The sequence below is a fragment of the Dromiciops gliroides genome, chromosome X, assembly GCF_019393635.1.
Source record: "Dromiciops gliroides isolate mDroGli1 chromosome X, mDroGli1.pri, whole genome shotgun sequence".
In the NCBI taxonomy this organism is placed as follows: domain Eukaryota; kingdom Metazoa; phylum Chordata; class Mammalia; order Microbiotheria; family Microbiotheriidae; genus Dromiciops; species Dromiciops gliroides.
The window spans coordinates 34,232,620-34,254,311 of NC_057867.1; the positions used below are offsets into that span (position 1 = coordinate 34,232,620).

General features: G+C 49.0%; 1 protein-coding gene across 1 annotated transcript; it reads right to left on the reverse strand.

The window, feature by feature from the left end:
* Positions 1-985: 985 nt before the first annotated feature.
* On the reverse strand, positions 986-20,900 carry LOC122733919. Its single transcript, XM_043974627.1, has 4 exons — positions 19,154-20,900; positions 10,124-10,265; positions 1,386-1,495; positions 986-1,018 (listed from the first exon to the last, which is right to left on the reverse strand). Exons 1-4 carry the CDS (start codon positions 20,879-20,881, stop codon positions 986-988), a joined length of 2,013 nt encoding a protein of 670 aa, XP_043830562.1. The 5' UTR covers positions 20,882-20,900.
* Between the last annotated feature and the right edge of the window lie 792 nt (positions 20,901-21,692).

Here is a 21,692-nt window from a genome sequence, read left to right on the forward strand (position 1 = left end):
TCTCTTTCTCTCTCTCTCTCTCTCTCTCTCTCTCTCTCTCTCTCTCTCTCTCTCTCTCTCTCTCTCTCTCTCTCCCCCCTCCCCCTCTCTGTGTCTCTGTCTCTGTGTGTGTATCTCTTTGCCTCTCTCTGTCTTTCTCCCTCCCTCCCTCTCTCTTTGTGTGTCTCTCTCTGTCTCTCCCCCTCTCCGTCTGTCCTTCTCTTTCTCTCTCTCTTTCCCTTCCTCTCTGTCTCTGTCTATGTCACCCTCCTGCCCCCTCTTCCTCCCCCTCTCCCTCCCTCCCTCTTTCTCTTTTTGTGTCTCTGTCTCCCTCCTTCCCTCTCTCTCTTTGTCTCTCTCTCCCTCCCTCCCCCTCTTCCTCCCTCCCCCTCTCATGTCTCTCTCTGTTTCTGTCTCTTTGTCTCTCCCCCTCTCCCTCCCTCCCTGCTCTTCCTCCCCCCTCTCATGTCTCTCTCTCTTTGTCTCTCTCTGCCTCTGTCTCTGTCTCTGTCTCTCCCCCTCTCCCTCCCTCCCTGCTCTTTCTCAGAGGCCCCTAAATATAGAGCTAGAAGAGAGGGCTTTCAAAGGCCAGCTAGTCCAGATCTCTCATTGTACAGATGAAGAGTCCCGGAGAGATGAAAGAATTCGCACTCATGGTAGAGAGTGACAGCAGCAGGATTAGAATGCAGATCTTCTGCCTCCAAGGAAAGTTCTTTCTTTTTTCGCTTTGCTATGGAGCTGTCCCCATGCTGAGCCAGGCAACAGACACACAGACATGTGTACATAAAGACATATGACCATGCAGAAGCCTGTATGCAGACACGTATACACACACATACAGGCAGCCATGCAAAAGACAGCTACACGTGGGCATGCATGCATGTGCTGCACACACACACACACACACACACACACACACACACACACACACTTGCAGGCACACGGTCCTGCTAACACTCACCCTCCCAGCCCCCAGCTTGCCTGGATATTTGTGAAACAACTCCCCCTAAGAGACGGCCGTAAACATGTCACCCAAGAGCTCAAAAGGAAGCCAGGAGCCCACAGGATGTCATAAACGCTAGCCAGAGTACCCTGGGCTTGAAATCTCACAGTTTCCCCATCTGCTTGGGGAAGACAGCCAAAGTCAAGGGCAGCAGTGGGCGGTGTGGAGCCCATAAAAGGCTTCTGATTTATCTCTCAGAGAAATTAATCTCCGAGAAAAAAAAAACCAAAGGTTAATGCTTCCAACTTTGGTGTCTCCATATAATAACTCAGAAACCCATTTAAAAAAATCACCCGTCCTCTGCGCGCAGGGAAGACCGACACTTAAACTGTGGCCTGCCACAGGGAAGCCTCCAGATTATACAAGCGCCCAGGGCCCCCAGAGGAACTAGGAATATCCTTACCTTGTTAACGAGTACTTGCTCAGCCCCGGGTTTTAGGGGTTTCCAATGCTGTCTCTTCCTTCGTCTCTCTCTCTGGACTTCCAGGGTCTTAGAGTTTAGAACCGTGCCTGCTGTGGGGACAAAGTACAGGAATCAATCGGGTTTGGAAGGCTGAGAAAAGGCTCAGAGAACTCACAGGATCACAGAACTAGGGTGGGAAGAGGCCTCAGAGGCCTGCTGGCCCAGCCCCCTTGTCCTGTCGGCGAAGGTCCCCTCCCCCCAAAGAGAAATCCCTTGGCCAAAGAGGAGATTGAGCATTTACTCAAGTGTCCAATGATAAGTGTTAGATACACAAAGACAAAACCAAAGGGAACGGGCTCCACCCTCAGGGAGCTTACATTCATTCTATCAGAGACATGCCCACCAATAAGTATATATAACATCACTACTAGGGAATCTGGTGAGGGAGGGAGGCTTTAGCAGCTTGGGGGGGGGGGGGAGAGGGAGTGTGGGGGGTGGGGCCTGGAGCTGAGATTGGAGATTCTACAGGGCAGGGTGAGGAAGATTGGCTTTCTAGGACTGGGGCACAGGCAGAGCGGGAACATCACGAGTGAGGCCCGTTTGGCTGGATTGGAGAATACAAGAAAGGGAGTAAATGGGAATAAATCAGCAGAGGCAGATTAGGGCTAGGAAGCAGCAGAGCCAGGCATTCAAGCAAGTCATTTATGAAGCCACTCTTGTGTGCCAATCACCGTGCTAAGCTCTGGGAAGGAGCGGGCCTCCTGCCTAGTCCAATGCTTTCTCCATTAAGGCAGCACGCCTTCAGAGGTCCTCTGCTCCAAGCCCTTCAATTTACAGATGATGAGGCCCAGACAGAGGGCAGTGACTCATCCCACGTCCCCAGCTAAGAGACTAGTACCTACGGCTCTCCGTGTCACTGGGAGCCTGGTGAGTCTGTCAACAGCCCCTAAGATTGGGTGCCAAAGAACAACATGGAAAGAAATGAGCATTTCTCCAAGTCCTCACCCATCGTCTGGGGGCCGTCTGACAACCAGGAAGGAGCCAAAAAGCCAGCAATAATCAAATAGCCGGAGCCTTGTGGCAGCCCCACAAGGCCAGGTGCCACAGCGATTATTTCTGCAAATGTGGCTCAGCTCCCACCGGTGCTAGGTCCAGCAGTCATCACCACGCCACCAAGGAAGTGCCTGGGTCACACGCACAGCACAACAGTGCTCCAGTCCTAGGCTGGCCAGTCACCTGCCAGTTAGGGCCCGGGCTTCCTCCCAGACCACACCCACCACTAGAGGGGGCGGGGGGGGGGGGGGGCAGGGGGAGCCGAGGGATGAAAACCTGCTCTGAGAAGAGGCGCCTGGGACTCCTTAGGCCCAGCTCAGGTTGGCTTTGGATTTTGTTGCTTGGTTTTTAAATCATCCCGGAAGCAGAGTAACTAGAGAAGTTGAGTTAATCTAGAATCCTTATATCAAAAATCATGCCAGGGCTGGGCCAGATCCTGGACAGACACTGTTAGAGCTGGGAGGGGCCAAATTAGGACAAGGAATGTCAGGGCTGGGGGTGGGGGGCAGGAAGGGACTTTAGGACAGAGAATATCAGAGCTGGATTCCAATTTCACCTTAGTTGCGTTTTTTTTGGTGAGGCAATTGGGATTAAGTGACTTGCCCAGGGTCACACAGCTAGTAAGTGTCAAGTGTCCGAGGCCGAATTTGAACTCAGGTATTCTTGAATCCAGGGCCGGTGCTCTATCCACTGCGCCACCTAGCTGCCCCCTAATTTCACCTTATACACTTGATGAGTGACTCTGAGGAGTTACTTAACCTCTTGGTGACTCAGTTTCTTCATCTGTCAAGATGAAGAGTGAGCCCCAGTGGTCTCTAAGTTCTCCTATAGCTCTAGATCTAGGATCTTCTGGGCACTGAGGTAATGGAGATACTGTGTGCCCACAGGGAAGTCACCTCTGTCTCAGCCTCACTTTCACCATTTGAAAAAACAATGAGACTCACTAGCTGTGTGACCCTGGGCAAGTCACTTAACCCTCATTGCCCGCCCCACCCCAAAACAAAACAAAACAAAACAATGAGAATATTATGCCCACATAGGGACATTGGGCAGAAGCTCTTAAAGCATGAATCAATCTTATAGGCTGCCAGGGAGCACCATAGAGCATGGAACACCAGGCCTGGAGTCAGAAAGACCTGAGTTTAAATCCTGCCTCTGACACTTACTGGCTGTGTGGCCCTGGGCAAGTCATTTAATCCATTTACCTCGATTTCCTTATCTGTAAAATGGAGAACATAACAGCACTGACCTTCCAGAGTTGTTGTGAGGATCATATGAAATCATATTTGTGAAGATCTTAGTCAGCACACTGCCTGGCACAAAGTAAGGAGGTGCTATAGAAATGCTTGATACTATTGGTGTTATTATTTTAGCCAGACCTGTGATTTCACTGGTAGAGGAAACTCTACCATATGAGGAAATTCCCTCCACCAATAAAAAGTGATTCCTTGTCTGCTCTTAGAGACTTGCCTGGACCCTAAAAGGTATAATACTGTGCCCATGGTCACCCAGCCAGTATGTGTGAGTGGTAGGGCTGGAACCCAGGTATTTCTAGAATGAAGACTGGCTCCCTAGCTGCTGTACCACACTACCTCTTTAGCATTCTCATCATCTTGCCTGGCTCCTCTCTCCTCTCTCCCCGCTCCCTCTCCTCTCTCCTCTTTCCTCTCTCCCCTCTCCCCTCTCTCCTCTTCCCTCTCCCCTCTCTCCTCTCTCCCCTCCCCTCTCTCCCCTCTCCCTTCTCCCCTCTCCCCTCTCTCCTCTCTCCCCTCCCCTCTCTCCCCTCTCCCCTCTCTCCTCTCCCCTCTCCCTCCCCTCTCTCCTCTCTCCCCTCCCCTCTCTCCTCTTCCCTCTTCCCTCTCCCTTCTCCCTCCCCTCTCTCCTCTCTCCTCTTCCCTCTCCCCTCTCTCCTCTCCCCTCTCTCCTCTCTCCCCTCCCCTCTCCCCTCTTCCCCCTCCCCCCTCCCTTCTCCCCTCTCCTCTCTTGTGGCCCTAATTTCTGGGACATGAGACATCCTGGAGGGAGAAGAACAACCTCAGTCATCTTCCAACACTCGCCCTCATGATCCAGATTACCAGCCAAGTCTCCCCATTTCCTGTCCCCTGGGGCTGATTTGTCATCTTCCTTGGGTCCCCCAGTCCTTGAGCCTACTCTTGGCTGAGGATGGGCTGTGCTGCCCACACAACTAACCTCAGTTAAAAAACAAACAAACAAAAAAAACCCACCGTTAGGAAGAATGATTTCAAAAGGCCTAGAACAGAGTGTGCTATTCTGAGCCCACTGGTAGCTGGGAACTGGGGTGGGGGCAGAGGTCATCAGAGTGGGCTGTGCCCCAGGACGACATGCTTCCTTGATCCCTGCATCTCTTGCCTCTTGGTCCAAGGTGCCCCAGGCTGGCACCTAACCCACCCCCTCATAGTCCAGACCAGCCTTGTCTTCAGAGTTGGGTGAGGGGAAGGCGATGATCTAAGTAACTTCCTGGCCTACTCAAGCAAAATTCTTGGTAGAGAGGAGCAATTCCCTTTCCTGGACAGAAAGGGCCCGTCTGGCCAGGATTCCCGTGGCTCTCTCTAGGGCTCTAGCTCCTTTGGAGAAATGAGGTCTCACAGAAACACACTCCCCCCCCCCCCTCGGAGCTTGGCCCTGTCTGTCTGCAGAGGTTCTAGGAATCCAAAATGCCTTCCCATCCAACCTCATCCTCTGCTGCTGCCACCCCCGCCCCCCCCCCACCCGCCCTGGGGCAAGATAAGGCCCAGAGAGCCAGTCAACTGTTCTTGTCCCAGGTGAAGAACTTCTTAGTTAGACCTTTAACTGTTGCTCATAAGGTCACAGAATCCTAGATTTCAGGCATGAAGGGAACCTCAGAGGCCATTTGGTCCAACATTTTCATTCTACAGAGGAGGAAACTGAGGCTTGGGGGAGGGGAAAGTGGTCATGGTAAATGTCCGAGGTGGGATCTGAACCCGGAACTTGCTGACTCCAAATCCAGGGCCTGTCCAGAAGCCCAGTGGCCCCCAGGTCACCAAATGGAGGCCAGAAAGCCACAAGTCAGAGCGGATTCCTGTTCACAGACCTCCTGGACCAGCAGATTGGGGCCGGCAGTCATGATGGTTCATCTAGACATTCACCAAGCCTTTGATAAAATATCTTGCACTCTTCTTGTGGGCAAAGATGGAGTGGGACTTTGTACTGATATCTCTATGTACATGTTGTTTGGCTCCAATAGAACATAAGCTTGAATTGAACTGAATCTTTTTTTTTTTTCCCCAGGCCATTGGGGGTTAAGTGACTTGCCCAGGGCCACACAGCTAGTAAGTGTCAAGTGTCTGAGGTCAGATTTGAACTCAGGTCCTCCAGAATCCAGGGCCGGTGCTTTATCCACTGCGCCACCTAACTGACCCCCTGAACTGAATCTTAAAAAAAAAAAGATGGGGGGGGGCTCAATGTGGCCCAATGAGATGGGGTCTGAGCTGCACAAATGGGCAATCTCAGAGAGCGGTCATGAAAAGTCCAATATCAGCCCGGCAGATGGTATTCAATGGAACATCCCAACCACGTGCACTGGGCCTTGGGCTACTTAACCTTGTCAGCCATGCTTTAGATAAAGGCTCTCCGTGATAAAAAAAAAAAAAGCCTTATCAAAAGTGCTACTGACAAAGGTGGGAGGGAGAGACAGATAGAGGATCCAAAGGGATCTTGACATGTAATGATCCAAGACAACTCTGAAGGGTTAATGAAAAATGAAATCCATCTATAGAGAGAGAACTGATGGTATCTGTATACAGATTGAAACATAATTTTTTGTTAGTTCCTTTATCTGAAGTTTTGTTTTTGTTTGTTTTCTTTCACAACCTGGCTAATATGGAAATGTTTTGCATGACTGCTCATGTATAGCTTATATTGAATTGCTTGAGTTCTTGGGGTGGGGGAGGAAGAGAATTTGGAACACAAATTTTTTAAAAATTGATGGCAAATTTTGTATTTTACATGTAATTTGGGAAAATAAAATTCTAAATATTGGGGAGAAAAAAAACACACAAAGGGATGGATCTTGACAGGCCAGAGAACTGAGCAGGATCAGATGAAATGAAACAATGAAGGTCAGGGAAAAGTCTTGCACTTGGGTGCAAGAAAGGGACTTCAGAGACACAGAATGAAAGAGACATGGTTAGATGCTGGTTGGTGTGAAAAGAAAAATTTGGGGTTCTTAGTGGGCCACAACCTCCACAGGAGTCAGCAGGTGATGCAGCAGCGGCAAAGTCTAACTAATGTGAGCTTCGCTTACAATGGGAGAGTCAGAGCTTGCTTCTAGGAATAAGAAAACCCAACTCCCTCAGTCCTTGGCTCCAGGTTCAGACCTCACCTCAAGTACTGGGTTCTCTTGTGGATGCCAGAGCACATTCATTGGAGAGTGGCCAGGATGGAGGGGAATTGAGTTGAGTTGCTATAAGTTGAAGATAGTGCATGGAAGCTGTGATAGAAGGGCTGTCTAGATGACAGATTTAGCTTTGTTTTGCTTGTCCCCCTGGGGCCAGTGGCGGGGGGGGGGGGGGGGGGGGGGGGAGGCCAGGAGCAGTGGGTGGAGATTACAGGGAAGCAAAATTCTTGCTTGATGGGCAGAAAACCTTCCTCCCCAAGCTGAAGGGGCCGCCAGGGCAGCAGGCAGAGGCCAGACAACCATTTGTCAGGGATGTAATAGGGGACATTCCTTCTGGGGAAGGGTTGGATTGGATGGTCCCCGAGGTGCCTTCTAGCTCTCAAGGTCTGCGATACATCTTCCAAATGGAAAAAAGAAGGCTTACATTATTTATCTCATGGGCTTGCTGTGTGAAAAGAATACTGTGGGCCTTAGAGGGCTAAGGAAACACCAGTCGACATTATTATTATGTCATAAATAGCCTAGATAGTCAATAGGATTAAGATAACACCATGATAATGATCAATGATAGAATTATGGATAATAATAAGTAACAATCATCTTGGTAATAATGCAGCCTTGAATCGTCAACCTTGGCCAGGCATGGGCACCTATCTACCTCACCGAGCAGGAAGCTGGCCTGGGAAAGGAGGAGCTCACAGAAACTGGCTTCCCAAATAGGGTCCTGATGTCAGCCTCCTCCCCAGGACTATTTTGAGCCAAGGGTGTCTGGCTGGGACCTCGAGAAGGGAAGCTGCTACGTGGGAGCCTCTTATATCCCCAAGGTGAGAGCAAGCTGTTAAGGTGATGCTGATGGTAGCGGGCCTGCCAGCTCCCAGGGCCACATATCTCACCCCAGACCTATAAATAACACCACACACACACACACACACACACACACACACACACACACATATACACATCCCTTTTCGACTGGGGATGAATTCCATCCCGACTGGGCCCTCCACTGGGGCCCACGGCCAGCTTCTGGTGGGCATCAGGGTAGCCGTGGCTGACCAAATGTGAGGAACGTCTCGGGCCGACAGAGGCCTGTGGTGGGGAACATGCCTGCCAACTTGGGGGGTAGGAATGAACTCGGACTGAACCACAGATGGCAAAGAATGCCTGTGAGAATGGGTCTTTACAAGATGTCAGAGCTGAGAGGGCCCTTAGAGCTCTTTTTGTCTAATCTGCTTGCCCTGCAGAGGAAACTGAGGCACGGGAAAGGAAAGGAACTAGCCCAGGGTCACATGGAAAGCAGCAGCAGTAGGACAAGGACTGGGTAGGACACAGGCCACATAGAACAAGGGCCACGCAGGACAAGGGTCACGTAGGGCAAGTGTCATGTAGGGCAAGGGTCACGTAGGGCAAGGGCCAGATCTTCAGAGCACACGGCCACTGAACTGGGATGTCCTGGGGCCCCATCCAGCTCCCAAATTCTCTCAGGGTTTCAGGTTCCCCATCACCCTCCTCCACCCCTTCCTCAATCCTGGGAGAGGGTGAAGCTGAAGGGCTCGGACAGAACATTCCAGTCATGTGTTGTTCTTTAGCCTCTCATCTTCCTAAAATACTAGGTAAGACATTTGACACTTGCTAGCTGTGTGACCCTGGGCAAGTCATTTGACCCTCATTGCCCCACAAAAAAAAAAAATAGTAGGTAAGAATACCGAGGCTGAGCATGCCCCTTTCCCCAACACTAGGAAGGAAAGACTGAGGCCTGCAGCACTGCCCCCCACCTAAGTGGGGGCTGGGCTGACAGGTTGCTGGGCTGTCCTCCATGCTTCCAAACCCTGCCCATCCTTCAAAGCTCAGTTCCAGTGCAGCCTCCTTCTCCAGGAAGCCTTCCCTGACAGCTATGGCCTCCCCAGACCCCCTCAGAGGACCAGTCTCTAATCATGAAACACATGGCTTTGTCTCGAGTTTAGCTCCACATTTCAAGACCCTGTAATGCCCCAGTAAGTGGGCATTCCCCAGGGCATTCAGGCCACCACAGGGCTCCTCTGTCTTCATCAAGGGTTTCCCGAATCGCTCTGGCCAAGAATAAATTCATTGGCCAATAGCCAACCTTCTAGGGATTGGTCTTCGCTCCCTGAGCTCATCACATTGGTTTGTTGCCAAATCAAAAAATGGTGCGACCCTTGGAGGCCATTTAGTCTTTGCCCCCCTTCCCCCACCCAAGCTTTTACAGAAGAGGAAACTGAGGCCAAGAGAGAAGAAATGACTTGCTCAAGGTCACACAAGGTCATAGATCTACTGTGGAAAGGAACCTTAGAAGTCATCTAGTCTGATGCCTCTTCTCATTTCACAGAAGAGGAAACTGAGGCACAGAGACTGATTTGTCCAGCTACTAAGTGACTAAGACAAAATTTGAATCCAGGTTTCTAGACTCTAAGTCCAGGCCCCATCTACCTGGACGATGATCTTGGGCAAGTTATGCCATCTCAGAATCCCAAAGTCACAAGGGCCCCCCCTCAGGGGTCATCTAGTCTCAGCTTACCTCCCAAGACAAGCCATCTCATTTGACTTGCCCAGGGTCACACAGCCAGCAAGTGCTAAGTGTCTGAGGCCGGACCTGAACTCAGGTCCTCCTGAATCCAGGGCCGGTGCTCTATCCACTACGCCACCTAGCTACCCCCAACACTGGATGTTTTTTAAGGCAATTGGGGTGAAGTGACTTGCCCAGGATCACACAGCTAATAAGTGTCTGAGGTGAGATTTGAACTTAGGTCTTCCTGAATCCAGGGCCAGTGCTCCATCCACTGCGCTACCTAGCTGCCCTGGGGTTTTCTTGACTGAGATACTGTAATGGTTTGCCATTTCCTTCTCCAGCTCATTGGACAGATGAGGAACTGAGGGAGATTGAGGTGAAGTGTCTTGCCTAGGGTTGAGTCCAGGCTGGTTGCTCTATCCACCTAGCTGCCCAGGAGTCAGGAAGACCTGAGTTCAAAATCTAGCCACAGGTACTTACTAACTAGATGAGCTTGAGCAAGTCACTTCACCTCTGTTTGCCTTAGTTTCCTCAAGTATAAAATGGGCATGATAACAGCACCTACCTTGCAGGGTTGTTGTAAGGATCAGACAAGGTAATAGTGGTAAAGCGCTTAGCATAGTCCCATACACAGTAGGTGCTACTAAGTGTTAGCTGTTACTACCAGCTGTTATTGAGGGAGGGAGGGAGGGAAGGGAAGGGAGCCTCCTCTTGGACCTTGGGCCCCATCTTGGCCTACCCGGCCCAGCATCCAAGGCACCAAGAACTGAGGGAACCTACCTGGGTTGAGAAGCAAGCGTCTCCTCCAGCCAACCTGGTCCAGCCCCATGGGGATGCTCTGAGAGAGGGGTAACGAATGGCATCGATCCAAAGCCTTGAAGGGTGGTGGTGATGGCGACGGGTGAGGAGGGTGGCAAGATGGCTGAAAAGCAAGGACATGGCAGTTACTGATCCACTCCCATGTTGGGTGGTCGGGTGGTTGGTGGCTGTGAAGGGTGGGAAAGGGTGGGAGTAGGGGGAGGCAGGACACAGAGGGAGGGGCAAAGCTCAAAGGACAGGTGGGTGGGAATACAGCCTGGGAGAGTGGAGCAAACCCTGGATTCTGAGCCACAGACCCTGGGGGGGAGGGGGAGCTACAGGGCTGCCATTTTTGTCAAACCGCCCCCCTGGCTTTCTGGATCTGATCAGTCCTTATCACGCCTCTCCACAGCCAGTTATCCCTTCCATATGGCAGAGGTTAGGGGTGTGGCACCCCCACAATCTGGAAAATCCACCTAAAATTTGGGGGACCCTCCCTTGGTACCAGAGAAGAAGTCAGAATTATTACAGTATTAAAAGATGAAATATATTGATATTTTATGTATTTCAAGTTTTTAAACTTTTTCCTGTCATATGCTAGCCTCCACAAAACTCCCCCCAGATTCCCATTTCATTTCTTCTTTCTTTCTTTCTTTCTTTCTTTCTTTCTTTCTTTCTTTCTTTCTTTCTTTCTTTCTTTCTTTCTTTCTTTCTTTTCCTTCCTTCCTTCCTTCCTTCCTTCCTTCCTTCCTTCCTTCCTTCCTTCCTTCCTTCCTTCCTTCCTTCCTTCCCTTCTTTTGCAGGGCAATGAGGGTTAAGTGACTTGCCCAGGGTCATACAGCTAGCTAGTGTCAAGTGTCTGAGGCTGGATTTGAACTCAGGTTCTCCTGAATCCAGGGCTGGTGCTTTATTCACTACGCCACCTAGCTGCTCCTGGACATAAATTTCTTGAATAGATTGTCCAAGGCTGGAGCTTTAATCAAAGCTCAGGTCTAGCTCCTCACTGTAATATTCATTCTCTCATTAACTGTTAACCAATCAGGGTTGATAGCCACCCTGGGGAATACCTACTCTTCAAAGAGCACAAAAACTGTGAGCCAGCCGCTATCATCTTTGGCCTAAGAGAGGGATGGGCCAAATGACCATCCTTTTATTAAAATGCTAGCATTATTAAGAAAATGATTAAATTACCCAGAAATTATGTCTCTTGAACCTTTTTAACTGCCATAAAGCTCTGGTTCAAAAGACAAAGGATCAGTGTTCAAATCCTTTCCCGGACATTTACTATCTGTGAGACCTTGGGCAAATAACTTTACCTCCCTGGGCCTCGGTTTCCTCTTCTGTAAAAACGAGGGAGGCAGAGTGAGGAGACTTCTAGCTCTAGACCTATGATCTAGGAGCACTTAGCGGAAAGTGAAGTGAAACGGATGCCCTCAGGAAGCAATGGGCTCTCCCTCCCCAGGGGGCTTCAGATAGAGGCCAAGCAGGCGCTTAGGGGGTATACTATATGGGTTGAATCAGGAAGCCACTGGGTCCCTTCCTCCAGCAGCCAGAAAATTCTGGAATTCCGCTATTTGACGTCCTGTGTCCTAAGGGCTTGTCCAGCACTGACATCTTCCTTTTCCATTTGCTGGAGCCTGGTGCTGGCCACAATGCCTATTACGGACACTTGATGTGATAGACTTCCCTAATGAACTCCTTGTCACCCAAGAAAAGGGCCTGTCTGGCTCTTCTCTCTGCATTAGCCCCTGGGAGCCTAATGAGATTCAGAGCTTCTCAAGTGAAGGGAAGTATGTGACCTGTCTCACTCTGGAGTCCCCTTTCCCAGGGCTCAGGTTATAGTCATTGACAAGCAGGGCAGAGGCATCCTTGAGCCATCAAAACTGCCCTGGTGACAACCACATGCCAACCAAGCTGGCTGGCAGGGCACTTGACTGGGAATCAGGACACCTGGGTTGAAATCTCAGCCCCAAGACTCAATATCCATGAAATCCCAGGCCAGTCACAAGCTAGCAGGGCCTTGGTGTCCTTATCTAGAAAAGGAGTAAAAAATAGCATCACCCATTTCTACAGGATGTCCCCAAAGTCTTAGTGCAGTCACAAGCATTAATAGCTAAAGCCAGCTAAGACATCTAATTTGTTCCTCACAACAGACTTGAGAGTCTATTGGTCAATTATGATCCCCATTTTGCAGACTGAGAAAACTGAGGCTCACAGAGGTGACTTGCCCAAGGTCACACAGCGACTTGAGTCTCTGAGGCAGATTTGAACCCATGCTGGAAGAACAGAAAAATAGACATGTTCCTTACCTCACAGGGCTGTGGTGAGGTAAGGTTGAAGAAATATGAGTTGCTTCTGTTTCCTGTTGTTGCTGTTGTTACTGTCCAACACTTAAAGCCTCAATCATAGTCTATCTAGCTGGGAGGGACGTGATGGATCATTTAGTCTATCCCTTTCATTTTACAGATGAGGACACTGAGGCCTGAGGTAAGTAAATGGCTCAGCCAAAGTTCCAAAGGCTAGTCAGTGTCCTTCCAAACCACGCCAACCTCTTCCTTCTCTGAACTCCCTTAGCCCTGAAAATCTGTGGGAAGTTCTGACGTTCTGTGTTTGAAAGACTCTCCCAGCCCAAATCTGGATGGAGTCCTATATTCATTTCTAGGTTCCAGAGTTTAAGAGAGGCATTGATGGGGCAGCTAGGTGGTGCAGTGGATAACGCACTGGCCCTGGACTCAGGATGACCTGAGTTCAAATCTGGCCTCAGACACTTGACGCTAGTGACCTTGGGCAAGTCACTTAACCCTCATTGCCCCCACCAAAATAAATAAATAAATAAATGAAGATATACACAAAAGAAAAACAAGAGAATGGGAAAAAATATACCAAAAAAGAGAGAGAGAGAGAGAGAGAGAGAGAGAGAGAGAGAGAGAGAGAGAGAGAGAGAGAGAGAGAGAGGCATTGACAAGTTGGTAAACAGTCCAAGGAGGGTGAGCAAGGTGATAGAAGGAACAGGGACCTGAGATCTAGAGTGGGAAGAGACTTCAGAGGCTATCTGGTCCAACTCCCTTATTTTACAGAGAAGGAAACTGAGGGCCAGGGTGGGGAAGGGACTTGTTCAAGGTCACTCAGAGAGTAAGCAGTAGAAATGAAATTTGAACTTAGGTCCTCAGAGTCCAAAGCCACTGTTTTGTTGATTGCATCCCACGATTTCTCAAGGGTCTTGATAAAGGAACTGGTGATGTTTTACTTAGAGAACATAAGACCTACAGATAGTCTGAGAGCTGTCTTCAAGTATTTGGAGGGTCAGACACAGAAGAGGGATAAAGTTTGTTCTATTTAGCCCCCAGAGGGCGTAATTCTTAGCAATAGATGGATGACACTCAGATTTGGGAATCTTAACCACAGAAATGATCTGCTTCCTACCCAGGGACAAAGCACACTTAAGAAGGGATGTATATTCCTGGAGTTGAGCTAATCTGATTCAAGAGTCTTTAAAGGAAGGGAAAAGACTTAGAGCTGGACTTGGAATCAGAAAAATGTGGGTTCATATCTTGCCTTAGATATATCCTTGTTATGTGACCCTGGGCAAGTCACTTAACTACTATGAACACAAATTTCCTAGTGGGTAAAATAATGCTAAGAATGCCAGCATCTTTCTCCCAAGGTTGCTATGAGGCTCAAACGCACTAATGCACATCAAGTACATGTTGTAATACTCAAAGCACTAGAGAAATGTAAGTTCCCAACAGCCTCTTAACCTTATAAAAAAGAAAAAAAAGCTCATAAAAAGTCACAGCATAAAAAAAATGGAGAAGAGCAGAAGGAAGTGCCTTTCATAGCTGTGGCGGAACAGGGTGGGGGCAGGGGATTCCTAACCCAACAAAGGATAGAGGTGATCATAACATACACAACAATTTCAATGACATCCAGTTGTTTAGATCTTGCAGAAATTCGGTGTAAATAGAAGAGAAACTATTAAGTGGCAGGGGGAATCTTTCTCTCAGTTGTCTCTGGTTAAATGTCTGACTCTCTAGGCCAGCTAGGTGGCGCAGCGCATAAAGCACCGGCCCTGGATTCAGGAGGACCCGAGTTCAAAGCCGGTCTCAGACATTTGACACTTACTAGCTGTGTGACCCTGGGCAAGTCACTTAACCTTCATTGCCCCGCAAAAAAAAAAAAAAAATTAAAAGTCTGACGTCTCGGTTATATATGGAATAGGTCAGAAATAAAAGTGGTCAAAAGATACAAACATAAATTGTTCTTTGTTTTTTGAGACTGAGCCTACCCATCTTGACCAGGCTAGAAGTGCAGGGAACAATCTTGGGTCAGATCCTACTACTGATGGGCACAGGAGCCTTGACCTGCTCCATTTCCAAGCTGGACCGGTTTGGCCTCCTCCTTAGGCAACCTGTCCTCCCCACTCCTGGTGAATTAGTGTGGGACTTAGTGCAGTCACCCAATCAGCCTGGCCAATAGCAGCTCAGAAAGTCCCAGCTCGGGGCAGCTAGGTGGCACAGTGGATAGAGCACTGGCCCTGGAGTCAGGAGGACCTGAGTTCAAATCCGACCTCAGACACTTAACACTTACTAGCTGTGTGACCCTGGGCAAGTCACTTAACCCCAATTGCCTCACTAAAAAAAAAGAAGAAAAAAAAAGAAAGTCCCAGCTCAAGAGGCCCACCAACCTCAGCCACCCTGGTAGCAGGGATTACAGGTGGGGACCACCACACCTGGCTAACACAAAGTTTTTTTCAAAAGAACTGTAAACTATTAATGAATACATGAAAATCTGTTCCAAATTGCTCATGATGAGGTACAATGCAAATTAAAACAATTCTGAGGTTTCACCTCATACTCATCAGATTGGCAGAGAGAACAAAAGACAGGAAGAAGTCAGTGTTGGCAAGGCTGTGGAAAGAAAGGTTCTTAATCCATTATTGGTAGAGTTGTGAATGCTAAGTGTGAAAAGCCTTAGGAAAGCCATTTGGAACTGTGGGAAGAAGTGACTAAACTCTCTGTGCCCTTTGAACCAGAGATCTCATGACTTGCATAGATTACCCCAAGGGGTATGAGGCAGAAAAAAAAAAAAAAGATCCCATCCACTCCAAAATATTCAGGGCAGCACTTTTTTTTTTTTCAAGTGAGGCAATTGGGGTTAAGTGACTTGCCCAGGGTCACACAGCTAGTAAGTGTCAAGTGTCTGAGGCCGGATTTGAACTCAGGTACTCCTGACTCCAGGGCCGGTGCTCTATCCACTGCGCCACCTAGCTGCCCCAAGGGCAGCACTTTTGCTGGTAGCAAAGGACAGGAAGCAAAGTGTCTATTCATCAACTGGGAAACGGATGGCTAGATAGAAGGAAATGTGAGGACACTGAAACGACAAATGGGAAGAAGTCAGAGAAATATGGGAAGATTTCTAGCATTTCACATGAACAAGTAAGAAAAGCCAGGAGGACCACATATACAACAACAATCATGTAAATAAAAGGAACATGAAAAAGCAACCAATCACCAATATTGGTTCAGGAGAACAGATGGTGGAACGTTTATACCTCCCTCCTTAAAAAACATTTCATTGTCAATAAAGGGAAATTCTATTCTGGATCAGATTTGCACTAATGAGGAGGAACTGTTTGGTTTTTTGTTTGTTTGTTTTGTTTTGTTTTTGTTTTTTGTTTTTTGCAGGGCAATTGGGGTTAAGTGACTTGCCCAGGGTCACACAGCTAGCAAGTGTCAAGCGTCTGAGGCCGGATTTGAACTCAGGTACTCCTGAATCCAGGGCCAGTGCTTTATCCACTGTGCCACCTAGCTGCCCCCTGTTTTGTTTTGTTTTGAGTGAGGCAATGGGGGTTAAGTGACTTGCCCAGGGTCACACAGCTAGTAAGTGTCAAGTGTCTGAGGCCGGATTTGAACTCAGATACTCCTGAATCCAGGGTCGGTGCTCTATCCATTGCACCACCTAGCTGCCCCGAGGAGGAACTGTTTGAATGAAGTAGAAATGGTGAGAAGCTTGGGGGCAAATGTTCATCCAAGTTTGGAGTCTGTGATACAAAGCCTTCGTTATGTAGAGTGAACACACCCTAGATTTGGGGAGAGCAGATATCTAAGCATTCAGAGAAAGGACAGGTGGGATCTCATAAAATAAAACCTAGAGGGGACATCTGCCCAGAAGGAAGAAGAAGCTCTTGAGAATTCAATTCTGAAGGCATAGAGAGAAACAATTCCAATAAGGAAGGGAAACAGAAGGGTGTCAAGAGATGACCATGGACATACAGACAACTCACTGACCACCTGAAAACAGGTGCACAGGACAACTGAGTCACTCTTTTTTTGTTGTTGTTTTTTGTTTTGTTTTGTTTTTTGGTTGGGCAATGAGGGTTAAGTGACTTGCCCAAAGTCACACAGCTAGTAAGTGTCAAGTGTCTGAGGCCAGATTTGAACTCAGGTCCTGCTGACTCCAGGACCAGTGCTCTATCCACCGCACCACCTAGCTGCCCCCAACTGAGTCACTCTTAGTGACCTTCGAATGATCAGGAAGACACTTCCTGAGCAAGGGAATAAATTCAAGGTGCAGAATGAGGTGCCCATTTTCGGACATGGCCGAGGTGGGAATGTGTCTAGCTTGGCTCCGTGTGTCAATTACAAGGGTTTTGTTCTTCTTTGGATGACTCTGGTTTGGGTTTGCCTGCCATTCTCTGGTTGTCCCCTAGCTCCCTGATCCATGCCACACCTCGTTGGAATCTAGTTTTTTCTATGCTTGACCCTTGTTCTTTCAAGGGAGGGCCAGGCATCCTGATTACAGTGATGGTAAATCCCTGGGGTCCTCAAGGACCTACGACTTTTCAACTATGATTGACAACCCATGAAGTTCCCCAGGCAGCCAGTAGATGGCAGAACTATACTGCTTCGGAAAGTTCCTATGGTGGTGGTGGTGGGAAGAATGCCAATGGCTATAGCCACTTAGAGCACTCAAGAATTGGAGGGGGGGGGGCAAGTGGCAATTAAATGGAACAAGGTTAAAATGAGAAGGACCCATGCAGCATTATGTCCTATCAGTTTTCTCCCCACACTACACTGAACGCCTTAATATACCCTAGGCCCTTTGACCACCCTAACTTTGCTCATACTGTCTTCTCTGCCTCAAATGTTGTCCCTCCTCTTTGCCTGTTGAATTCCTGCCTAGCTGACAAAGGCCTAACCAAACGGAACCTCTTCCAAGAAGCCTTCCTTGATTTTTCCTTGTCCTAAGCATGGTACAGAGAGAACCTTGGCTTTGGAGTTGGAAGGCCTGCGTTCAAATCTTGCCTCTAACATACACTGTGTGACCCTGGACAAATCACTGAACTTCTCAGTCTCTTTAAGACTTCCAAATTACAAAAGATGCCAATGTGGCAGTGTGGTGGATTGATCCATGGGTCCAGAGTCAGGAAAATCTGAGTCCATCTGGAGTTCTGTTTAGGGCACGGCATCTTAGGAGGGCTTTGGACAAGTGGGAGCATACCCAGAGGAAAGGTGGCCAGGATGTTTCAGGGAATGGAAACTATGCCACACGAAGTTCAGTTGAAGGAATTGGGAATGCTTAGGCTGGAGAGGGGACATAAGAGCTCTCTTCACGGGGAAGAGGGATGAGCTTTGTTCTGATTGAGCCCAGAGGGCTGAGCTAGAACCAATAGGTGGGAGATTCAGGAAATACTTGCTAAGAATTCGATCTCTTCGACGGAGGTACAGGCTGGGAAGGGAGCTAGAGCTCCCCACACTGGAGGCCTTGGTGGCTGAGTGCCCAAGGGTCAGGTGTGTTATGAAGAGCACTCCTGCTGGTGTGGGGGCTCAACTGCAGAGCTTCTCAGAGATTCTGAGACTCTGCTCTGCTTACTTTATCATAATCAGTTGCATCCACAGCCATCAACTCACTTACTCCAAGCTTCACAGATGACCCCTTGTTCTATTCATAAAGGAAGACCACAGTCTCAGGAATGAAAGTTCTGGTGATAGTTGTATCTCTTGTTTCCACATATCCTCACATGAGAACTCTTGCACTAGCTGGCCACATTAGGACCTCCCCAAACACGTCAGGGTAGCAGAATGCCCTAGCATTTCCCCTCCTGCTCTCCAAACCCAACCCACGCTGAAAGGCTTAAGCCTCTGGGCCCACCTCCTATAGAATGCCTTCTTTTTTGTCAGCAATCTCTTTCTTCCTTCTCTAATCATCATTTAATAATCATTTCTCCTATCATCCATTGGGCACATCTTTGTCTAGTCTCTTCTACCATTCTTTAATTGTTCCACTGCTGAGCATCCCGAGGGAGAAGTGTCTTCTTCATTGTTGTCATGGTGCCAAGACAACTGACGACCAGGCTCTGGTAGCCTGCAAGTCACAAATGCCCATGGGGTCAGAGTGCCCTTGGTGCGAACCCTGGGCCAGTCACGTCCCCCTAGGCCTTCAGTGAACACTGCACCTAAGACTCCAGACAGAACAAATCAGGGACAAGTGCCCCCAGTTCAGTAGACCTGACAGCTCCCGCATTGAAAAGAGATTAGATTTCTCTCCCTCACAGTGTAGACTAACAAGAAGCTGAGCAGAGAGTAGGCACAGGGGTCCAGTAGGATTTCAAAGGGGAGGAAAAACTCATCGCTTTAGGTTGCCTCTTTAGGGGCATCCCTGCCAAGAGATAGGGGGGGAAACAGATGACCACCAGAAGGTCCTTTGAGGCCTAAAGTGTTAGTAATGGTCAGGATTTGGAGAGGTCAAGCAGAATGGGGGAGGCTCTAAGGAGGTTTTAGTGCTGAAGGGAATGCTGAGGTTGGTTTCAAAGGTTTTGCATGGTCAATCACAGAACAATTGAGTGTCACAGGTAGACGAGGCACTAGAAAGCAGCGTGTGGAAAGCGATGGTGGACCATAGCATAGAGGTGAGTCCTGTAAGGGATCTGAAAGAGGCCCTTAACAACATAGAGCATGGAATAATACAACCCAACATGGCCTCAGAGGTGATGGGGTAAGTCAGCCATCTTACCTTCCTGTTGTTGATTTCGGTGAGGGACGCAATGGTGCACAGGCTCATCTGGAATGGGCGGCACTTGGGACCGTACTTTGAACTGCCTGATTCGTCCAGGAGCTCAAAAGAGTCCTGCTCTTCAGTCTGACTGAGGCCATCCTCTTCCTCCTCCTCCTCTTTGACATGAATATGTCCCTTCTCACAGGCCAACTCACCCATGGCCTGCTCTGACCTGATAGCCTCATTCGGTTCAGAGGATTCTTCGAGGGTTTCTTTCTCTTCAAGGAAGCCGCCCATAGTTTCTGGCTTTTCACACAAGTCTTGAGAAGAAGGCTGAGCCTCTGAGAGTTCGTGGGTATCGATCTGGGCTGAAGAGTCTGGTGAAATCTGGTCATCACCCTGAAGGGTTGAGGGAGAGAAGTTAGAGGTGTCAACCTGGGAATGAGCAGCCTGGCTCAAACCTTGGGTTTCACTATTTGGTCCCAAAGAGCAGGCAACATGAAGAGAATCTGGGTCCAGACCCTGCTCTCCATTGTCTCTGCACATGGGAGTCTGAAGGGTGGAATGATCCCAGATCCCTGAATCGGGAGATTGAAGCGACAGCCTCATCAAGAAAGAAGATGGGACGCCGTCATCCTCTGGGACCTCCTGTGGCTGTAACTGGTGTCCCTGAGATGAAGGTTTGGGTTCTTCCTGAAAGGGTGGCCTAGAGGATCCTCGCCACTTCCTGGCTGCTTCCGCCATATTGGTGAAGAATTTGAAGACGCCCCCAAAGTGCGTGGCCTTGCTAGTACTGCTTCCCTTTCTCACTTGGCTTGGGCTTTCTTCGTGGCCTGACTCCAAGTCCAAATACAGAGTTGAGTTCCCCGTCGTTGCACTCTCTAGATCCTGGAAATTGCCTTCCAGGTCTGACTCGGTGGCCTTTGAGTTTTCTTTGCTTGCCAGTGAGATCCCTTTCAGGTAGCTCCAGACGTCAGAGGTCCTCCTGCGACGGATATCCTGGGGGAGGGTCTGGCAGCGCTTCCGACAGTCCCGGGCAGCCCTCAGGGAGTGGGATGCAACATTCAGGTCTTCATTTTTGATGTCCTCTGACTCTCTAGGACACGTCTCTTCCTGGTCTTCGTTCATCTGCACATCAACATCCCGGAGGCCCCTCCCATCGCTGACTTCCATCTCAGGGACTGGGGCACTCAACTCCACATCTTCAAAACAGGCCTCCAGGCCCTCTGTATGCCCAGCATAGGAGTGGCGAAATGGTTTCTGGTTATCTGGCAGCCTCTTGACCCTGTTAAGATCCCTCTGCCAAAGGCCATCTTCTTGGTCACTGGGGCAGTCATGGATGGACTGGGCTTTGAAACTCCTTTGGCTGGCACCCTTGCCCAAACCAGAAGATGACCGGAGCCTCTTGATGGATTTCATTCGGTCCATGAAGGTGATTTTAGGCTTGTTCTCGGATGTTTTCATGGGGCCCCCGAGGACTATCATGGACTGGGGCCTCTTCCCCTGGCCCAGAGGCCCTTTCTTCCGGCTAACAAAATTCCAGATCTTGTTTACTTTAGCTTTCTTCTTAAGCCAGCTTGTTTCTTCCTTGGAACGACCGTCCACTGCTGCAGAGAGTTCCAGGTCGCCGAGCTCCATCGCACCAGCCACTTCGATCTCTGCACTGGCCTGGCTCAAGAGAAGGCCTGCATACCCATTGGGTGCATGCTCAGCCTGGACATCAGGGCAGCCATCGAGGGGCTCCATGGTGACCAGAGAAGGGGCAAGGGAGGGGTCCTAGAGTCATAGACTGCCAGTTATCTCCTTTAGAAGGAAAAAAAAGGGAACATATATTAGAGAGGGCAGCAATGTGCTGAGCTCCCAGAATCCCCCCGGGACATGAGTATCCTGATGGTGCAGTACAAATAGCAATAACAGAATATCATCTCGCTATCGTGTTCTAAGTCTAAAAAAAAGCAGCATTCACTAACATTTCCTCTAACCCTCTAACATTTGCCAAGCACTTTACACATGCTATCTGATTTGATTCTCATAACAACTCTGGAAGGGAGTCACTGTTTATTAGCCCCATTTTTCAGATGAGGAAACTGAGGCAGGTAGTGGTTAAGTGACTTGTCCAGGGTCATGCAGCTGCTAGGTGTCTAAAGCCAGATTTGAGCTCAGGTCTTCCTGACTTCAGGCCCACAAACTCTATCAACCAGACCAGCTTTGTCAAAGTTTGGGGTGTCAGCACTCCTTTCCACTCTTAAAAAATTACTGAGGACTCCCCAATGAGTTTTCATTTATGTGTGTCATATTTATCGATATTTACCATATATATTATTTTTACATATATATATATATATTTGGGGGGGGGCAGGGCGATGAGGGTCAAGTGACTTGCCCAGGGTCATACAGCTAGTAAGTGTCAAGTGTCTCAGGTCATATTTGAACTCAGGTCCTCCTGAATCCAGGGCCAGTGCTTTATCCACTGCAGCACCACCTAGTTGTCTCTACTTACCATATTTTAAATGAAAACTTCTCAGGGACCTAGGAGTCCACAGATCATGCTTTGAGA

What these genes read in the sequence shown, in the direction of transcription:
- LOC122733919 (XM_043974627.1), bottom strand. Translation starts at nt 20,881, where the DNA reads ATGGAGCCCCTCGATGGCTGCCCTGATGTCCAGGCTGAGCATGCACCC. An exon ending in ACGCTTGCTTCTCAACCCAG is followed by an intron (nt 1,496 to 10,123) that starts GTAGGTTCCCTC and finishes TTGTCCCCACAG; the next exon opens with CAGGCACGGTTCTAAACTCT. An exon ending in AGCAAGTACTCGTTAACAAG is followed by an intron (nt 1,019 to 1,385) that starts GTAAGGATATTC and finishes CTTCCTTTTGAG; the next exon opens with CTCTTGGGTGACATGTTTAC.